This window comes from Anarhichas minor, unplaced genomic scaffold, assembly GCF_050575085.1.
Source record: "Anarhichas minor isolate MPS153535 unplaced genomic scaffold, ASM5057508v1 ptg000040l, whole genome shotgun sequence".
Taxonomy (NCBI): Eukaryota; Metazoa; Chordata; class Actinopteri; order Perciformes; family Anarhichadidae; genus Anarhichas; species Anarhichas minor.
In genome coordinates, this window is record NW_027466486.1 from 12,679,346 (window position 1) to 12,695,527 (window position 16,182).

Consider the following 16,182-nt stretch of genomic DNA (forward strand, 5'->3'; position numbering starts at 1 on the left):
TCAGCATAAAAAAATGTGCTGGCTTTTGGCCTTCTCTGTGCATTACTGACAGGTAAGTGTGCGTGTCAGATACACACTTTAAACTGAATACAGTGAGTTATATGTAAACATTAAAGTAACACAACAGTGGGAACCTTGATATATCATCCTTTTATTGAGAATACCACACACCCATGCTATCATGATAGGATGGAAGAGTCCATCATTTCAAATCAAACATTAAACTTTCAAGCAAAGAAAAAGAAGAAGGCTCATATTTACTTTAGAAGAACGGTTTCTCTCCTTTGCCACAAAATGAAGGACCTTCATTCAAGAACGATTTGCATCATAGCTTTTGGTATGCAGTTTAAAAGTTTTACAGAACTAGAAAATTATGAACTGTGATATTTTATATTATTTTAGTATATTTTTTAAATTATATTTTCCTTTTTCTTTCTTCCTTTTTGCTGATTCTTCAGAGGAGTCAGTGTAGTGTGTCTCTCTGCACCTCTGCTCATTTTTCTGTGCCCTGAAACAACACAATGACATTTCATTACTACCACAAAACTTAAATTATATATGAATAGCTTGACCGATTATGTTTTATCGTACCAATTCAATACAGCACGCAGTCTTCAGGATGTGGCAGCAGCAACAGTAGTGGCTATGCTGCCCACTTTTTGAGTGGCATCTTTCTTTGCCTGGTGGGCTTGTAGCACTGCGACGGCTTCTTCCACCTTGTAACATAACATCAAACATGAACAATGACACATGTATATGGCTAATAGCGTGACGTTATTGCAAAGACAGAGCTAACCAAGTACCTTTGAGCGCAGAGACTCATGGGATTCCAGCATGTGCAGCAGTTCAGAGTTGTCAATCTCCAGCAGCATGCCGGTGATCTTTCCAGCCAGGTTGGCATGCATGGACTGAATCAGCGGGAAAAGACGCTCACCTATTTGGAAAAATTGAGAATGAATCGACCTAATAAAAACGGATAATCATTACAGTTCCTTTATTACGTCATGGGATTCTTACCAAGCATCTGTTTCTGCTCCTGAGGGGGCGCAGCAGCCAGCATGGAGGCCGTGAGAGGCTCCTGGCCCTGAACGTGCACGGCTGGCTGAGCCTAGAAAGGACAAATAAATATCATAGGGAAAAAATGATTTATTGAGCTGGGTGCTGGATATGATAGGAACAGTAGATGATGTGATTGGTCTCTCGCTCATACCTGCTGTAAGGCAATAGGTTGCACCCCCTGGGGGTTGGGGTTACGGACACCAGTGGCATATTTGTAAGGAGGCATGGCCCGGGGGCCGGGGGCTCCCATGGAGGGACGGGGAGCCATGGCCTGGCCGGAGGCTAGGAGCAGAGAGGAAGATTCAGTGGTGTGACAACCTCTTCTGTATACGTAGTGTTAATAACGTCAGAGTCAATCAATTGTTATTGGTGAACGCACCTCGGGGGCCCTGTGTGCCGCCACCAGGACTCATGTGTCTCAGGTTGGCACGGGGTCCTGGCTGACGCAGCGAGTTGGGTATCCCTTGGTAACCACCTGGGAGTGACAGAAGTAGAGCCAAAAACAATGAGGCGCAATACAAAACTCAACAGCATTGAAATGTTTTAAATAGCTACATTGCAGTACAATTATGTTAGGTAACTGGAAAAATAATAGGAAAGATAGATGCCCTCCATCTAATGCCATGTGCTCACCTTGACCTCTGCCGCCTTGCTGCTGCCAGCGGGGGTTGGGTCGCATTTGGGCCAGCTGATTGGGTGCATAGTATGTAGTCCTATTCTGGGCCTGGTGGGTACAAGTATGTGAAATTTATGATTTCATGGCATTACTATCATAAGCTACTGTTACAGTCTATTTTTTTTAAATCTGCTGCATTTATATTTAAATAAAAATTAAACAAAAGTATCAAAACTTTGCCTGGTGACCCCTGGCAAATACACTACAAAAACTTGGTATTATTTTAACAAACTTTAAATAGTATGCCAAGTAAGTATGTTAACTTATTTTTAACCTGTATTAACAGGCACATGTAAGTCCATCATTCCCTTTCCTTGTAGCTCTGTTTTTGTTCTTCACAAACTCCTGTAGGAAATAGCATTAAAGGAAATGGAGACTGAACCAAAAAAAGTAAAGTTGCAAGCATTAAAAACAAAATGAACGACTGAAAAGCTCCGTAGAGAAAAGGGGAACTGTAGAGTCAGCTGATAGTTATCTGATGGCTTGTCAATAGGAGCAGTTATTTTAACACACAGACTTTGATTCTCACACCTGAGGCACAGCTGGCATGAAGTAGCCACTGGTGGGCTGGAACTGGTTGACGACGGCATTAGCCGGCATGGCCCTCATGCCAGCAATACGTTGCATGTACTGGTTGGTGAGGTGGGCTTTGCGCTCCTCTTTGCGCTGAGCGAGAGCCACGTAGAGGGGTTTGGAGCCAACGATGCGTCCGTTCATCTCAGTCACGGCCTTGGTGGCCTCTTCGGGGGAGGAGAAGCAGACAAAGCCGAAGCCCTTGGAGCGACCCTCCTCTAGCATCACCTAATAGAGAGACAGATTGCGTCTGGTTAATGTCAAACTCACAATATCGTTGTTTTACACAACACTGTTGTTATATTGATATTGCAGAGATGCATTATCACTTCTCTAGTGGCGATGCATTGCAACATCTGTTTGTCACCTTAGCACTTGTTATAGACCCGAACGGAGTGAACTCCTTGCGCAGTTTCTCATCATCTATGGTGTCATCCAGGTTCTTAATGTAAAGATTAACACCCTGAAACCAAAGACGGACAATCATGATTCATTCATAGCAGCTTCTTTGGCAGTGACCGGCTATATTTGAAGATTGATTTGATTCATTGAGCTCTTAATTTCTACAGACCTGATAACGACTGATCCGCTCTTGTTTCAGCAGCTCAAACCTTCTCTTCAGCTCCGCCTGCCGCTCCATCTTCTTCTGAGCCCGGCCCACAAACACAGTCTTGCCGTTGAGGTCGGTGCCATTCATGTCCTCCACAGCCTTTGGACGAGATCATAATTACCTGAGGTAAATACCAATAAAGACTTGGTGCATTTCCATGGGGCCAAAGTACCTTGTTAGCGTCCTCATGATTCTCGTAACTAACGAATCCAAAGCCTCTGGATTTACCGGCCGGGTCAATCATCACCCTCACGCTGAGTGTTTTACCTGCAGAGGTTAAAGGTCAGATGAGTGGATGTAAGAAAGCAGAACTAGACCACATAAAAGTTTGGAGTAATACCCATTCATCTAGTCCCACTTTACCATATCTGTCAAAAAGCTCCTTCAGCTGGTCATCGTTCATCTCATCTCCAAAGTTCTTAATGTAGACATTGGTAAACTCCTTGGCTTTGGCACCGAGTTCAGCCTCCCGTTCCTTGCGAGATTTGAAACGTCCCACAAACCTGAGGATGGAGGAAGAGCAGCAAAGCACACTCTTGTAAAACATTCCTGAGAGAAATGAGAAACAAACTAGGATCCTTTTTCCGATCTAAAAAGACTTGATCCGGGAGATGACGACCTGACCACGCAAGCATGATAAGTAAAAGAGAGCGTAAGGGACAACATCCACAAAACAAATTCACAGCTATTTCATCATGTCACTCTTCATTCCTGGTTCAAACAATCAAAAAGACATCCAACTGCGGTTAATATCACCAGAGGCAGGCAGAACTGTCGGCATGCTAGACATCACAGTGAGAACCATCTTAATTCTTGGTCCAAAACGTGATGAGGTGGATGGAGAGGGATGGAGGAACAGAGTCTCACAGTACAAAGTAAAGCTGAGGAGGACCAAATGATCTTATATACCTTGCTATGACGACCTCTCCCCTTCCGCCATCCAGTATTGCATTCCTGCATTCGATCCATCACTAAAAACACACAAGCGTGGTCATACACACACACACACACACATACATACAAGCAAACACTCCAAGACGGGTGACCAGCGAGTGGACAAATGAGGTGTAAGAGCTTTTAGTGTGTTATCTATCAGATCAGAGGTTATCTTCATACTGGCGGTAGTGAGAGATGAGTTTATTAGTCAGATTATTCACACACAAACTCACCAACTGAAAAAGGACACCAAAAGTCACTTCATTCAATACGTGTAGAACAAACGAGTCAGGTTTATACACAAAAAACATATATAAGCTATTACTGCGCTATTTTCACCATAAGCTCAATAAGTACTGCACCCTCTGCAGCTGGACTTTGAACGTCATCATAACTTTGAAGTACTGTTGCAATCAATTTAAAGTTCAAACTAAATTCTTTAATATACTATCGACAATGAACGCCCCTTTGACCCCAGATCCTAGATGGCCGGACACTCACACCTTGCGGTCATTCAGGAGCATGCCATTCATCTTCTCAATGGCACGATCAGCAGCATCCTGGGTCTCAAAGTGGACAAAAGCGTAGCCCTTGGAGCCATTTTCATCACACACCACCTGGAGTAGAGGAAGACATTTGGGTAAAAGTTCATCCAGAAGAGAGGCATCATGATGGTCGCAGGCAGTTGTTTAACTTTAAAGCAATAGTTCAAGATTTTGGGAAACATGCTTGTTCGCTTTCTTGCTGAGGGTGAGATGAGAAGATCAATACCACTCTCAAATCTCTCCACTATATTTGAAGCTGCAGCCAGTTAGCCTAGCTTAGCATAAAGACCATAAACAGTGGGAAACAGCAAGCTTGGCTCTGTACAAATAAACATGTTTAATCGTGTTTGTTTAATCCATATAAAAAACAAAGTTTTAAAAGGGTTACTTGCCAGTTTTACACTTCAGCTTTGAAGTTCATTAGTGAGCTTTAGAGTAGGAGTATTTTGTCACCTTTGTGTAGAGCCAGCCTAGCTGTTTCCCCAGTGTCCCGTCCAAGCTAAGCTAACCAGCTGCTAGCTGTAGCTTCATATTCAAACTGTCAGAGTGGTATCGTTCTTCTAAGCTAACTTTCTGCAAGAAAGCGAATACATGTGTTTCCCAAAATGTAGAAGCATTGCTGGAGAGATGGTGTATGAGTTTACATGAGAATAAGAATATTATTCAAACTTGTAGTCTAATTTAAGCACAAATTGTGAGAAATCGGTGAGGAACAGTTTTCCACAAATGTGGGAATATATACAGCATAAAAAGAAACCGCCCTTTCTTTTATGCACCTCAGTCACATTTATGCCAGTTATACCTTGCAGGAGAGGATGTTGCCAAAGGCAGAGAAGGTGTCGTACAGGGCTTTGTTGTCAATGGACTTGTCAAGGTTCTTGATGAACACGTTGCCCACTCCAGACTTCCTGAGGGAAGGGTCTCTTTGGGACCACATGATTCTGATTGGCTTCCCTTTCACCACATCAAAGTTCATGGTGTCCAGGGCTCTCTCAGCTGGAGGGAGGGGGGACAGAGAGAGGGAAAGGTCATGGCTGGTCGTTTGTATGGAGCCATGAGTCTGAAAACATATCAGTCACTTGTATACCACATAACATGCTTCCATCTATCATGGACACGAATCAGGCATTGTGGTGCTGCAGAAGTCCCTTTAAACCACAAACACAGCATTGCCTAAATAACATCCCCAGGGAAATAACATGAATCTATATGGTGATTATGTATATGTGTATTAGTCTTAGTCCTATTGTCCTCCTGTGCAGTGTGAGCTAAAATGGAGAATCCCTGGTGCCAGCCCATTAACAAGGCCCATGTAATATGGTTAAGATACTACAGTAGACCATGTGGCAGATGAGCAGCTGGGAGAAGTGTGAGGGACAGCTGCAGTGGGCAAGCTGAGAGCACATGTCCCCCTTCTCTAACTCGCCACATGCTGCTGGGCCACGTCCCACCTAGGCCAGTGGCAGTAGCAGTGCAGAGGGCCCTCAGATAACAAAATGGGCTTAAAATGTGGTATTAACCTGCGATATGTTTCATTTGATCAAATCATTATGTCTTATTTGAACCAAATGTAATCACCAAGGTTCATTGTATACTATTTCTCTCTCAGCTGCTCTAACTCTCATATAGGCTCTCATGTGGGCACACATGCCAAAACATCCTTTTGTTCAGTCACTCCACAGTAACAGACACACACAGGCCAGGCTTTCCAGCTAAAAGTGTCTGGTAAACAAAACGGAGCTGCCTTGCGTCTGCTGGCATCAGCAGTTTGGCTTGCAATTGTACTTTACAGCTCGTGTGCTCAGAGAAGGTGTGTGACCGCTGTCAAACATGTGGTCTTCTGGAAGGTTCAGAGTGGACATCGTAGTTTCAAAAAGGCCAAAGTGATCTATGTAATGCATGATCAATATCTTAAGTGAAGCCATTCGGTAAAATGTTGATGGCGTTGAATTACTCGTCGTTATTAACCATTTCTGTCATGTTAAGAGCTTAAAAGCATTACGGCCAGGCAGATTTTGGGCCGCTCAGAAAGATGTTCTATATTTAGAGAGGGGTCCTGGGAGGTATGTGCTGGCATGGAGTGTGAGTCGCGCAATCTCTACCATTGATGGGGAAGAGACACTCAACAAGAATGTTCAGATGAGCAACACTAGGTCTTGTGAGTGATTACACATACAGCCGAGACATGAAGAAATCCAACGGAGGTTTGCAAACAACCTGGATTGCCGTTTAACTCTGCATTACATCAGATGTACTGACCAGTTATAATTACTGGTAGCAAGCTATTGCCCCACAGGCACATAAGGCTCCATTTAAATCCCCAAACCCCCCCCCCCCCCCCCCCATGTCTACACTTCCAATGACATATCTTCTCACTTGTGGCCCTCCTTGCATTTATTCAAGTGAGTGACACCTACTCCCTTGGTTTGAGCTAGTTGTAACCTGCCTTTACTCCAGCTTTCGGTGACCAACTCACAGAGACAAATTGTCACAGGTGCTTGACGTTGACATAAGAGGAAAAGAAGTCCACGCAATGTAAACAGTATCGCGGGGCCTCCAAAGCCAACCACAACACCTGCTACTGTTGCTCAATGCTTTGATGGCATTCCAGTGGATTAACAACTGACACACATTTTAGGTGGTTAAGATGTTACAGGTAAACCAACCGTGTGACTCAGATAATTCCTAACAAGTTAAAAAGAGTGAAGCTGGGATTAAACCCAGACATAGGATCAAGTCTTTGATATTAATGCAGACAATACACAAGACATAATAAAGCTGTCAGTGCAGGGGAGTTATTGTTCAGCTGTGCTTGTCCCTTCTATTGCGGTCAGTGAGTGCATTGGGAATTAGTTTTATTCCGTGGCCCTTTAAATAGGAGAAATGTCATTTTGGGAATAAGTGAGGTCTGCAAAGACTTTATTTCCAAATGATGGGCATGAGATGAGTGTTCAATATGCATGTGTGTGAGGGCTTTAACTCTGGCAGTGACATGCAGTTATAGCAGGCGTGAGGAGTATATAACTGGGGCATGCTTATATGGGTCAAAATGAGTCCAACTGGGGAACCGCTCGTCTTACTTTGACTGTATAAATATCTTTTAGTTCAGTTAAAGTCCTGTGCTTTTTATTCATCGCCAGTGTGTCCCGGATTTTGCATTTGGTTACGCAGACCGTTTCAAGCCTGACATTGAAAGCATACGGTGACATTGTCGATATGTGAAGGATGCACGCTTTCTGCGCCTTACATCCCCGCATGCTGCAAGCAGCCAATATGCTCAAACTGCACGGTGATCACTTGCCAGGTTTCTTTTCTTACCGTCAGCGGGTTGAGAGAAGTTCACATAAGCGTATCCGAGGGATCGCCGGGTGATCATGTCACGGCATACCCGAATGGAGAGCACCGGTCCGGCTGGGCTGAATTTCTCATACAGCATAGCCTCCGTGATATCGGGGTGCAGGTCGCCAACGTAGAGGGAAGCCATCGGATAACTCCCGGTTTCTGCGTTCATATCTCGGGGTTCACAATAGAAATGAGTTCCAGGCTTCGCTCAAAAAACGCCAGAAAAAAAAAAAAGCCGGTATGAGCTGTATTCCGAGTCCGAAACTGCGCTTCAATTCTCCCAACTAATGAGACAGCTGGCTCTGTGGTCCAGCTTAATGAGAAAAAAGGTCAAACCTGAAAAAAAACAAAAAAAACAAAAAAAACAAAAAAAAAAAATCACGATATAAATGATCTTTTCTGAAGTAACTCTTCCTTTGGTAGACGCCAACTTCGGGTAAAGCCCGAGACCTCCTGTTTCTAGTATTTTTTTAAATTAATATTTTGCTTTTTTTTTTTTTTTTTTTTTTTTAAGTAAACGTTTATTTTTCTTTAAGTAAATGTTCTTTTTATTAAGATTTTGTTGCTTTTATATTTTTTATATTATTTTAAGTTTTTTTTCAAGAACGGTGAGTTAGACACCCACAGTTGTTTTGTGGCCAGGGAAAGAGACTGCGTTGGGAAACTCGTGGGCACTTTATAGAGTGTCAGTGCGGAGGAAATAGTGACCAGGGTCACACATGGGATAGAAAAAAAAAAAAAAAAAAAAGCACGACTGAGCATGCGTTGTAAAAAGGGAGAGCGCGCACTGTAGCGTCCTAACTGCAGAGCCCAGCGCCCCACAGCGACATCTGGGTGGAAATACAAAAGGCTCTCAAACACACGCCCTGCTGTCGGTTTTTTTTTTTTGTAGACATTCAAAAGACAAAAATTGGAAATACATGCAGTCCTTTTATTTCTTAATACATGCATTTATTTGAGTTACATTACAGAATATTCTTATTAAGATGCAGTTATTCTGCTTTGTCCATCCCCCTGAGGATAAGAGACATACAAATTAGTCAAAGCCACAAGCATAGAACATACTGACATTACACAATTAGTTACCTCAAAAAATCCAGGAAAGTTGAGTGCAGCCCTCTCCTTCTGGGCTCCAGTTTTCTTTGAATCCCATCCAGCCAAAGTCTTCTGATCACACCTTTACCCTCTTGTTGTCCCAGGGCTTCTTCCTCATAACTCAGTGTCTCCGATCCATCCGGGCCTTTGGAGAACTGGATTTTGGAGCGAACTATTGGTTGGGCATCATTTGTTTCTTCTTGGGGCATCACTGCCAGCTTCCCTCTCATTTTGTTACAATCCTTCTGGTTTAGGACATTTGCATTCATGCGAGTCGTCAGCGGGATGTCCACATCTTGTTGAATGTCAGACATACCAGATCTTCCAAAACGCCTTTTTCTTTGAGATTCCTCTGAAAAAGCTGCCCATCCATCAATCAGTGTAAGAGAATTCAAATCCCACATATGACCATCACTTCCTAGTTCATTTGAACTTTGATGTATGACTAAGTTTGTGGGCGTATGCAGAAGAGGCTCCTGATCTGCGGTTGAAGGTTGAAGCTCATTTGACATGGTGTCACTTGCCTGCAACTTAAATTTCAAGTTGTCTTCAGACTCAGAACGGATCTTCTCGCCATGTTCAGTATCTTGCACCTGTCCAGGTAGCCAAAGGGTCAGTCTGGCAACTGGGTCCGGACTCACAACAACCACACCCTGAGGGGGTTGTAATTCAGAGTGATCAGAAATAATTGTGTCCTCAGTCATTGCACGATCAGACGCCATGCGGTCTGCAACAGGAGCACTGGAGGTTTCCTGCGGTTCAGAGAGAAGCGTCACAATAGGTTTGTCCATAATGATGAAGGGGCCAGTGCTGACGATAGCCTTGGCACCTGAAACGACACGCTAGGTCAGTCACTGTTGACTAAGAGACCAGAAACAGACCAAGTCCATTTAGTGTTGCACCTTTTGACCAAAAACAAAGCACTGACCTTCAGGAAGGTTCTTGACCGACAGACCTTTACACTTTGACGTACAGCACTCGCACACTTCTGCATTTCCACTAAGGTCCTCCCATCTGAAAGAGAGGGGAAGAAAAAATGAATCTCATTCAGTCATGAAAAAGTCACAAAATACATGTGATGCATGTAGAAATACCTTGACTGGATCATGTTGTAGTTGCAGGATTTAGAACCAAAGTTGATACCCTGGTCTGAGATAACAACACTACAGTGGATGTACAGCTTAAGAAGAGAGAGAGAGACCACAAGGTCATACAGTTAACACAGAAGAACATGTCAGAAAAAAAAAAAAAAAAAAAAGTGATCAAAATTCACCTCAGAAAAGAGATAAGATGTGTCGAGAACAAAATGAACCACATCCACTCTGTCGGAGGCCACAAATAGTGCAACGGCATGACGGGAACCCAATCCGGCTGTGCACCTGGCAGAGAGCAAAGGTATCACAGGTAATTAGCTCACGGACCAACGTCACAAATAATTCAGCTGACTGGCTGCTTACCCTTTATTCATTATGACTGCGTGCCTACGCCTAGTCTGAGGCTCAGGAGACGCAGAGACAAAACAGGACTGGATGAAAAGCTGCTGCTCTGGCCTGGTTTTGGCAGAAACCTGGAGGTTGACAACCTGTCCTCTTTTGTAAATATTAGAGTCTGCAGTGCTGGTCCAGGATGCTGCAGGAACAACAAAACATTCGCAGTCGAACATTCGTGAATACAAATGAAACAAGTCAACCTAAAAAAACGCATGCTCATAAAATCATATTACTCACGGTTCATGGCTTGGATGTTAAAGGTCTCGCCATTCTCAGGAAATGCCGTTGAGTCAAAGAAGTTTGGATATGGCCTGAAAAGACATGCATTCCCCTTCAGTATAGTTGTCTGTGGGCACTTACAAGTGATATGGTAACTCAGTGAATGCACCTTTTTGGGATGCAAGAGATGTGCACCGTGGGACGAGTTTCCAACCAGGTGGTGGGCGGTATTTTGAGATTCAAGTAGAGAGAGTTGGTAAACATCACCAAACCATTCTGCATCTGTAAGAGAGCGTCAAGACTGCTTTACGAAGCTGTGAAAATAAATAACTATAGTAAAGAAAGTGATCAACTCACCACTGGTGTAGTGCCACACTCATCGAAACTGTAAGTGAAGACAAATTGGTTCGGTAGCTCTCTGTTGCTAAAGCAGCCATCACCGAACTGCATCTCCTCTCCAGTCAGTGAGAGGCCGTTGGAGCTCTTGTCAACCAGCAGAGTTAGCTTTGATTCATCACAAAACACTTCAACTCTGGGAACAATGGGTATGGGAGGTAATTCAGCAAGCACATGCAAGTCAGGGATCAAAGTCTCCCACGAGCTGTCAGGTGGGGTGAAATCAAAATTTCTTTCAAAGGGAAAAGGCACGAATCTGTCAAAAAATCCAGGAACATCGTGGAAAAATGTGGCATCCTGCTTTTTTATTACTGACTGAGCAGCAATATGGTGTCCCAAAAGAAGGCACAGTAACAGCTCCATCGTCCCTATTGCAAAATTCAAAGTGGGCCAATCACTCGGATCACCCTCCTAGCCCAGGTGTGTCATTAATAAGGTGCAGTAGCAGGGGGGCAGGTGCTGGCAATCCAGCTAACGAGGCTGGCAGCCAAGTATGCTGCTTTCGCAATGCTTTTTAAAAATCCTATTTGTGTGATTAAATGTGAGGCGGGAAACATTTACAAGCTGTTATTAAGAAAAACTAAAAATATGGAAAATGTGTATTTTGTTCATGTTATTGCTGACTGCAAATATTTCAGATAACCAGGGTCTTTGTTGAGCCCTGACCGATAAGATCAATTGTATTAAATAGTCTAGTCTTCCCCATCTTAGCAGCGGTATTTACTTGAAGAAGAAAAAACTCCAATTTAGCATCTTTGGTATGACTTTCTGACATTTTATGGTCGTGTGCTGATACAATAATCCCATAGAATAAAATTGAGCACATAATACATTTCTTTTTTAATATAATTCTATGTATGTGTGGACCAGGTAACATTTACACATTCCGTGGACTCAAAGAACTAGATGATCAAGCTTAACTCTACGGACAGGTAGCACAGTGGTGGAAGAAGTACTGAATTTGTTTATAATAAAAGTAGCAATACCACAGTGTAAAGATACTCTGTCCCGCATTCAAAAATGTAAGTAAAAGTACAAAAGTATTAACATCAAAATACATTTAAAGTGCCTAAATTAAAAGTAGGCTAATCATAGAATGGCTCAGCTCAGAATACATTACTAGATTGTAAATAGTGTGGCATTAATGTGAATATCAGGTTAATGTTGCCTAAAGTTGGAGCTGGTTTGAATTACTGTTTGTACTTCTGGGTAGCTTAATAGTAACAATAGTAATCCTTATAATAGAGGCCTTATCTTATGATTTTAAAAATGTCCTTTCAAGAATGGACAGAGTTGCATGTGTTTTTTAATCAGATACATAACTTTTCCCCTCTCCTTGGAGAGTGAACGTGCTTCGGGGCGGAGCCTCCGCGCAGGTAGGCGGAAGTTAGCGCCAGTGTGTGTGCAGGTGAGCGGCAGTGGAAAAAACAACGACGGACCAAAAACGTATTGTCACAACAGCTGTCAGACATGACTTCGATACAACTTGTACACTAATATGATCCAAGGTTGACATGAAATCCACCATGGGGAATTTAGGTAAGTTGACTCTCACCTGTGTTTCACTGAAGTGACAGAATATGTGTTGCGTGCGAAAGTTTCTTTAGGCGTGGTCTGCGCGGTCCTTACCTGAGACCTAGTGAACAAAGGTTTGTTTCTGGTGTTTAGATGACCGAACGCAATGTGATATCTTATTTTTTCTGTTCATTTGAATCAATGAAAACATCTTCAACTAATTGAGTCAATGAGCCTCACATGTAGTGGCCTGCTAGTTTTTGTGGGGGGAGTTTCACCTTAATAAAATTGAAACTTTGTGGGCAACCATTGCGTAGGCTTGCTTAGAATTCCTAATTGCGGGCTGTTGTTGGAGTAGTATAGCATGGGTCCCACAGTGTACTTCCTATCGTTGCTCTAGAACCTAAATAAAGTGTCCGGCATGAAGCAGGATAGTAGTGTAATTATCGGAGAATATAATATATTGGAATGAAGGATACATTAGGTTTGATACAGTCACTACATGAAGGTTTAAATTCTATCAATGTTTCTGTTAAGGTATGTACATTACAGTAACAATATGTGCACTTGAACGGCAGCAAACATTAGACTAACAATATTATGACCAAAACACAGTGACTTTTTTTCTACAGCACCCAGCATACGGTTTGAATGAGACAGACCAGTAGCAGATATGAGTTTCTTCCCTGACCCGTCAGGCCAGTTCAATGTGGTGGGTGTGGATGTTTAAAATACCCAACCCGTAGCTTTGTCCTGTGTGGTTCAGGAGTGGGTTATAGGTGAGTGCTGCTTCACCTTTCCTCAGAGGAAGGGGGAAAAAAAGACCCCGTCTCTGAATTTGTCGCCATAGCTGCAGCATTGCAGGGGGTGAGATCTTCAGCCATCTCTGCAGGGGTTGGGGATGATTGGAAGTGTTAAAAGTGTTGTCATGGTGTACTAACCGCTGGCCCGCTTCTTTTTATTTTTATTTATTTTTATTTATTTTTTTGCTCTGCTGAAACCACAAGCTCGCACACAATACTGTGTTCCTGTCAACAACACAGCTGGTATTTACATACTCTAATATTTGATTGCAGTCAAATGCTTCAGTGTGATCATATGCACTGTCGTACACTTGTTGCTCACAACTAAATTCAGATTATGAAGTTGAAATAACATATTTCTGCTTCCTCTAGGGGTATGCTGTGCCAACCTCAAGGACAACAAAGCCCTGATGAAGATGGGGCTGGGGCTGGTGCTGGTGGGCCATGTTAATTTCCTTCTTGGAGCGCTGGTGCACGGGGCTGTGCTTAGGCACATCAATGTGCACTCTCTGGCCCGGACCATGGTGTACGCCATCTCTAATGTCATTGCTATTGTAGCAGGCCTGGTGGTAAGTGGTGCGAAAAACACACTGTGCAAGAAGAACTTAAAAGCAAATTGATATCTAATAGCGGGTATTGGTTTAAAATAGTTATTTTAGTAATATTGTATCATCTGTATCTGTGATGAATGATCTGTCTGTTTTTTTTGCTGGACTTCTTGTGCCCGTTAGGGAATTATTGGTGGAATAACTGCCATCGTCCTGTCCAAAAACAAGAGGAACAGGATCCTGGTAAATACTGCTCCCCCTCTCTTTGGCACAGCTTCTCCCTTCTCCATTCAGCACTCACATCTGTCATTTGCTGTCTCTTGTTAGAACCTGCCCTCTGTTTTTGAGTGAGTAAACATACAGAAGATGATACCTATTTGGATACATGCAGATATGAAATTCATTCAAATATTGGATGTCCGTCCTCAGATTGTGGACTGGCTGGGATTTCTACTCCATGTTCCTAGAGCTTCCCTTTTACATCTACTTGACATTGAAAAAAGCATGTTATTTGTTGTGAGGAAAAGTGTCTTTTACACACTAGATCCAGTGTGTAACTAGTGTAACTAACGTACTCATGTTGTGTCGTCTTTGCAGCAGTGGGTCCTTCTGGTCTTCAGCTTCCTGGCAGGTCTCTTGTCGGTCGCCTCCACCCTGGGCTTGTCAGTATCAATGGTGAAAGCCATCATTAACAAAGGACGGGGCCTGCTAACACACTGCACGTTTTCTGGCGAGGATCACGGCTCTTCCAGCATCACGTACGAATGCCCCTTCGACCCCACCCGGATCTATGTAAGTTGAATATAAATATTTGTCCATCAGCAGTTTTTATATTGACTTGAATTGCTGCAAAAAGAAAGAGAAGTGTTTATTGATCAGAGACCTGTGCCGTCATCCTTTTTTTTTTTTTTTTTTTTGTCAACCAGGGCACCACAATCATTCTGTGGGTGCCTCTCATCTTGATATCGCTGGTGGAAATGGTGTTTTCCTTCCGCTGCTTTGCTGCCTGTACTTCATTCCTCTACCTCTGTCCGTGCAGGAGGCGGCCGACCCGGGGCAGGAGAGTAAGTTGCTGTCAGATCACTGACTCTGTTGACAGTGCTAGAAAGACCCGAGACCTCCATTATTTGTCACAGGCAGATGCTACGTCATCTCAATGGGGCAGGGATGTGAAACATTCAGTTGAAACCGTGAATTTTAAAAACATTCAAAACAGAACTGAAAAATCCATACAGTGCAAGGGACAAATACTGTATTGTAAACTTGATTTACTAAAGGAGAAGTGCATATATTTACAAAAGATATCAGCACTTTCCTGCCTGACTGTGACATTTTTATTCTGCATACTGTACTGTTTGGGGTTACACCTGAATGTCTTTGAAACAAGAAACAAAATAGCCTATTATACTATTAAGTAACGCTTACATTCATTTATTGCATCATACCAACTATTTTTACAAGGCTTAGTTAAAAAAAACATTTAATCAAGTCACAGTTCTAACAGTAAACTTACATTATACCCACAAATGGCACTGTGACTGTCATTTAATTGAATACAAATGGAAGCCAGTGGTCCAGACCTGCTGACAAGGCAAACCTAAGCCGAGTAGCATGGGAACCGTGTCCCTCGGCGCATGATCACATGGTTTGATCTGTGGTTGAGGGTTGGCTTGAAGTTAACTGGAAAAAAGCACACATCAGTACTCAGTTGATGTTATCATTGTATTTATCAACCCCTGAACCTCACTAATGCATATAGAAAATAAAATGTACTCATGCACTAATGGTTATGTTCTAAGACCATTGTAATAACATTATATAAATTAACTTTACTTTTCGGTCTGAGAAACACTTCACAATGTTGTCTGGACTGATGTTTGACCAGCCCTATAAACTGGCTGCTTTGTGGTCAGATGTTTAACCTTAAACATGTTGAATCAATCAGTGTAAAATATGAAAATTGCAAACGGTGTCTGTATTCAAGAAGTCGTTTCATTCTTGTTGAATGTGATTTTCTTGTTACCTTTTCTGATACTATTGATTTATGCGAGGTAGCTTCTCTTAAATGGAATTCATGTTAGTTTCAGGCGCGTGGCCTGGGAGCTGTTGAAACGCCGCCATCGCCTCCAGAACGGGATCCAGAGAGCGATGCTGGAACTGAGCCTGCAGAGCAGGATGAACTGCTGGACGACACTGCAGTGGAGCAGAGTGCATGGCTCTGAAGCAGCTAAACCTAATGATAGGTTGCAAACTGCTTGTCCTCACTGGATGACATGAAACATCTGAAGGTTTTGTATTGGGAGTGTCTGTTACAGATTAAATGTCTGAAGAAGAAAGACATTTGTTCAACTTGAAGTCAGCAATGGCATTTTATT

The 16,182-nt window shown here is 42.9% G+C and overlaps 3 protein-coding genes across 3 annotated transcripts; 1 reads left to right on the forward strand and 2 right to left on the reverse strand.

Annotated features, from left to right (window-relative positions):
• Positions 1–131: 131 nt before the first annotated feature.
• On the reverse strand, positions 132–8,097 carry pabpc4 (poly(A) binding protein, cytoplasmic 4 (inducible form)). Its single transcript, XM_076107930.1, has 15 exons — positions 7,718–8,097; positions 5,202–5,395; positions 4,356–4,471; positions 3,282–3,421; positions 3,091–3,185; positions 2,880–3,017; positions 2,676–2,771; positions 2,267–2,536; positions 1,693–1,783; positions 1,439–1,534; positions 1,211–1,341; positions 1,018–1,108; positions 804–934; positions 592–716; positions 132–508 (listed from the first exon to the last, which is right to left on the reverse strand). The coding sequence occupies exons 1-14, from the start codon at positions 7,908–7,910 to the stop codon at positions 615–617; spliced, it is 1,884 nt and encodes a 627-aa protein (XP_075964045.1). The 5' UTR covers positions 7,911–8,097; the 3' UTR covers positions 132–508; positions 592–614.
• A 378-nt stretch (positions 8,098–8,475) lies between these two features.
• Positions 8,476–10,894, reverse strand: zpcx (zona pellucida protein C). Its single transcript, XM_076108125.1, has 4 exons — positions 10,322–10,894; positions 9,931–9,985; positions 9,765–9,850; positions 8,476–9,665 (listed from the first exon to the last, which is right to left on the reverse strand). The coding sequence occupies exons 1-4, from the start codon at positions 10,497–10,499 to the stop codon at positions 8,824–8,826; spliced, it is 1,161 nt and encodes a 386-aa protein (XP_075964240.1). The 5' UTR covers positions 10,500–10,894; the 3' UTR covers positions 8,476–8,823.
• Positions 10,895–13,609: 2,715 nt separating this feature from the next.
• On the forward strand, positions 13,610–16,029 carry tmem54a (transmembrane protein 54a; the record flags this gene model as incomplete). The annotated part of the gene is made up of 5 exons (XM_076108126.1): positions 13,610–13,828; positions 13,991–14,050; positions 14,405–14,599; positions 14,734–15,132; positions 15,895–16,029. Coding segments are annotated over 5 exons (1,008 nt in total), but the record flags the coding sequence as incomplete, so codon positions are not given.
• Between the last annotated feature and the right edge of the window lie 153 nt (positions 16,030–16,182).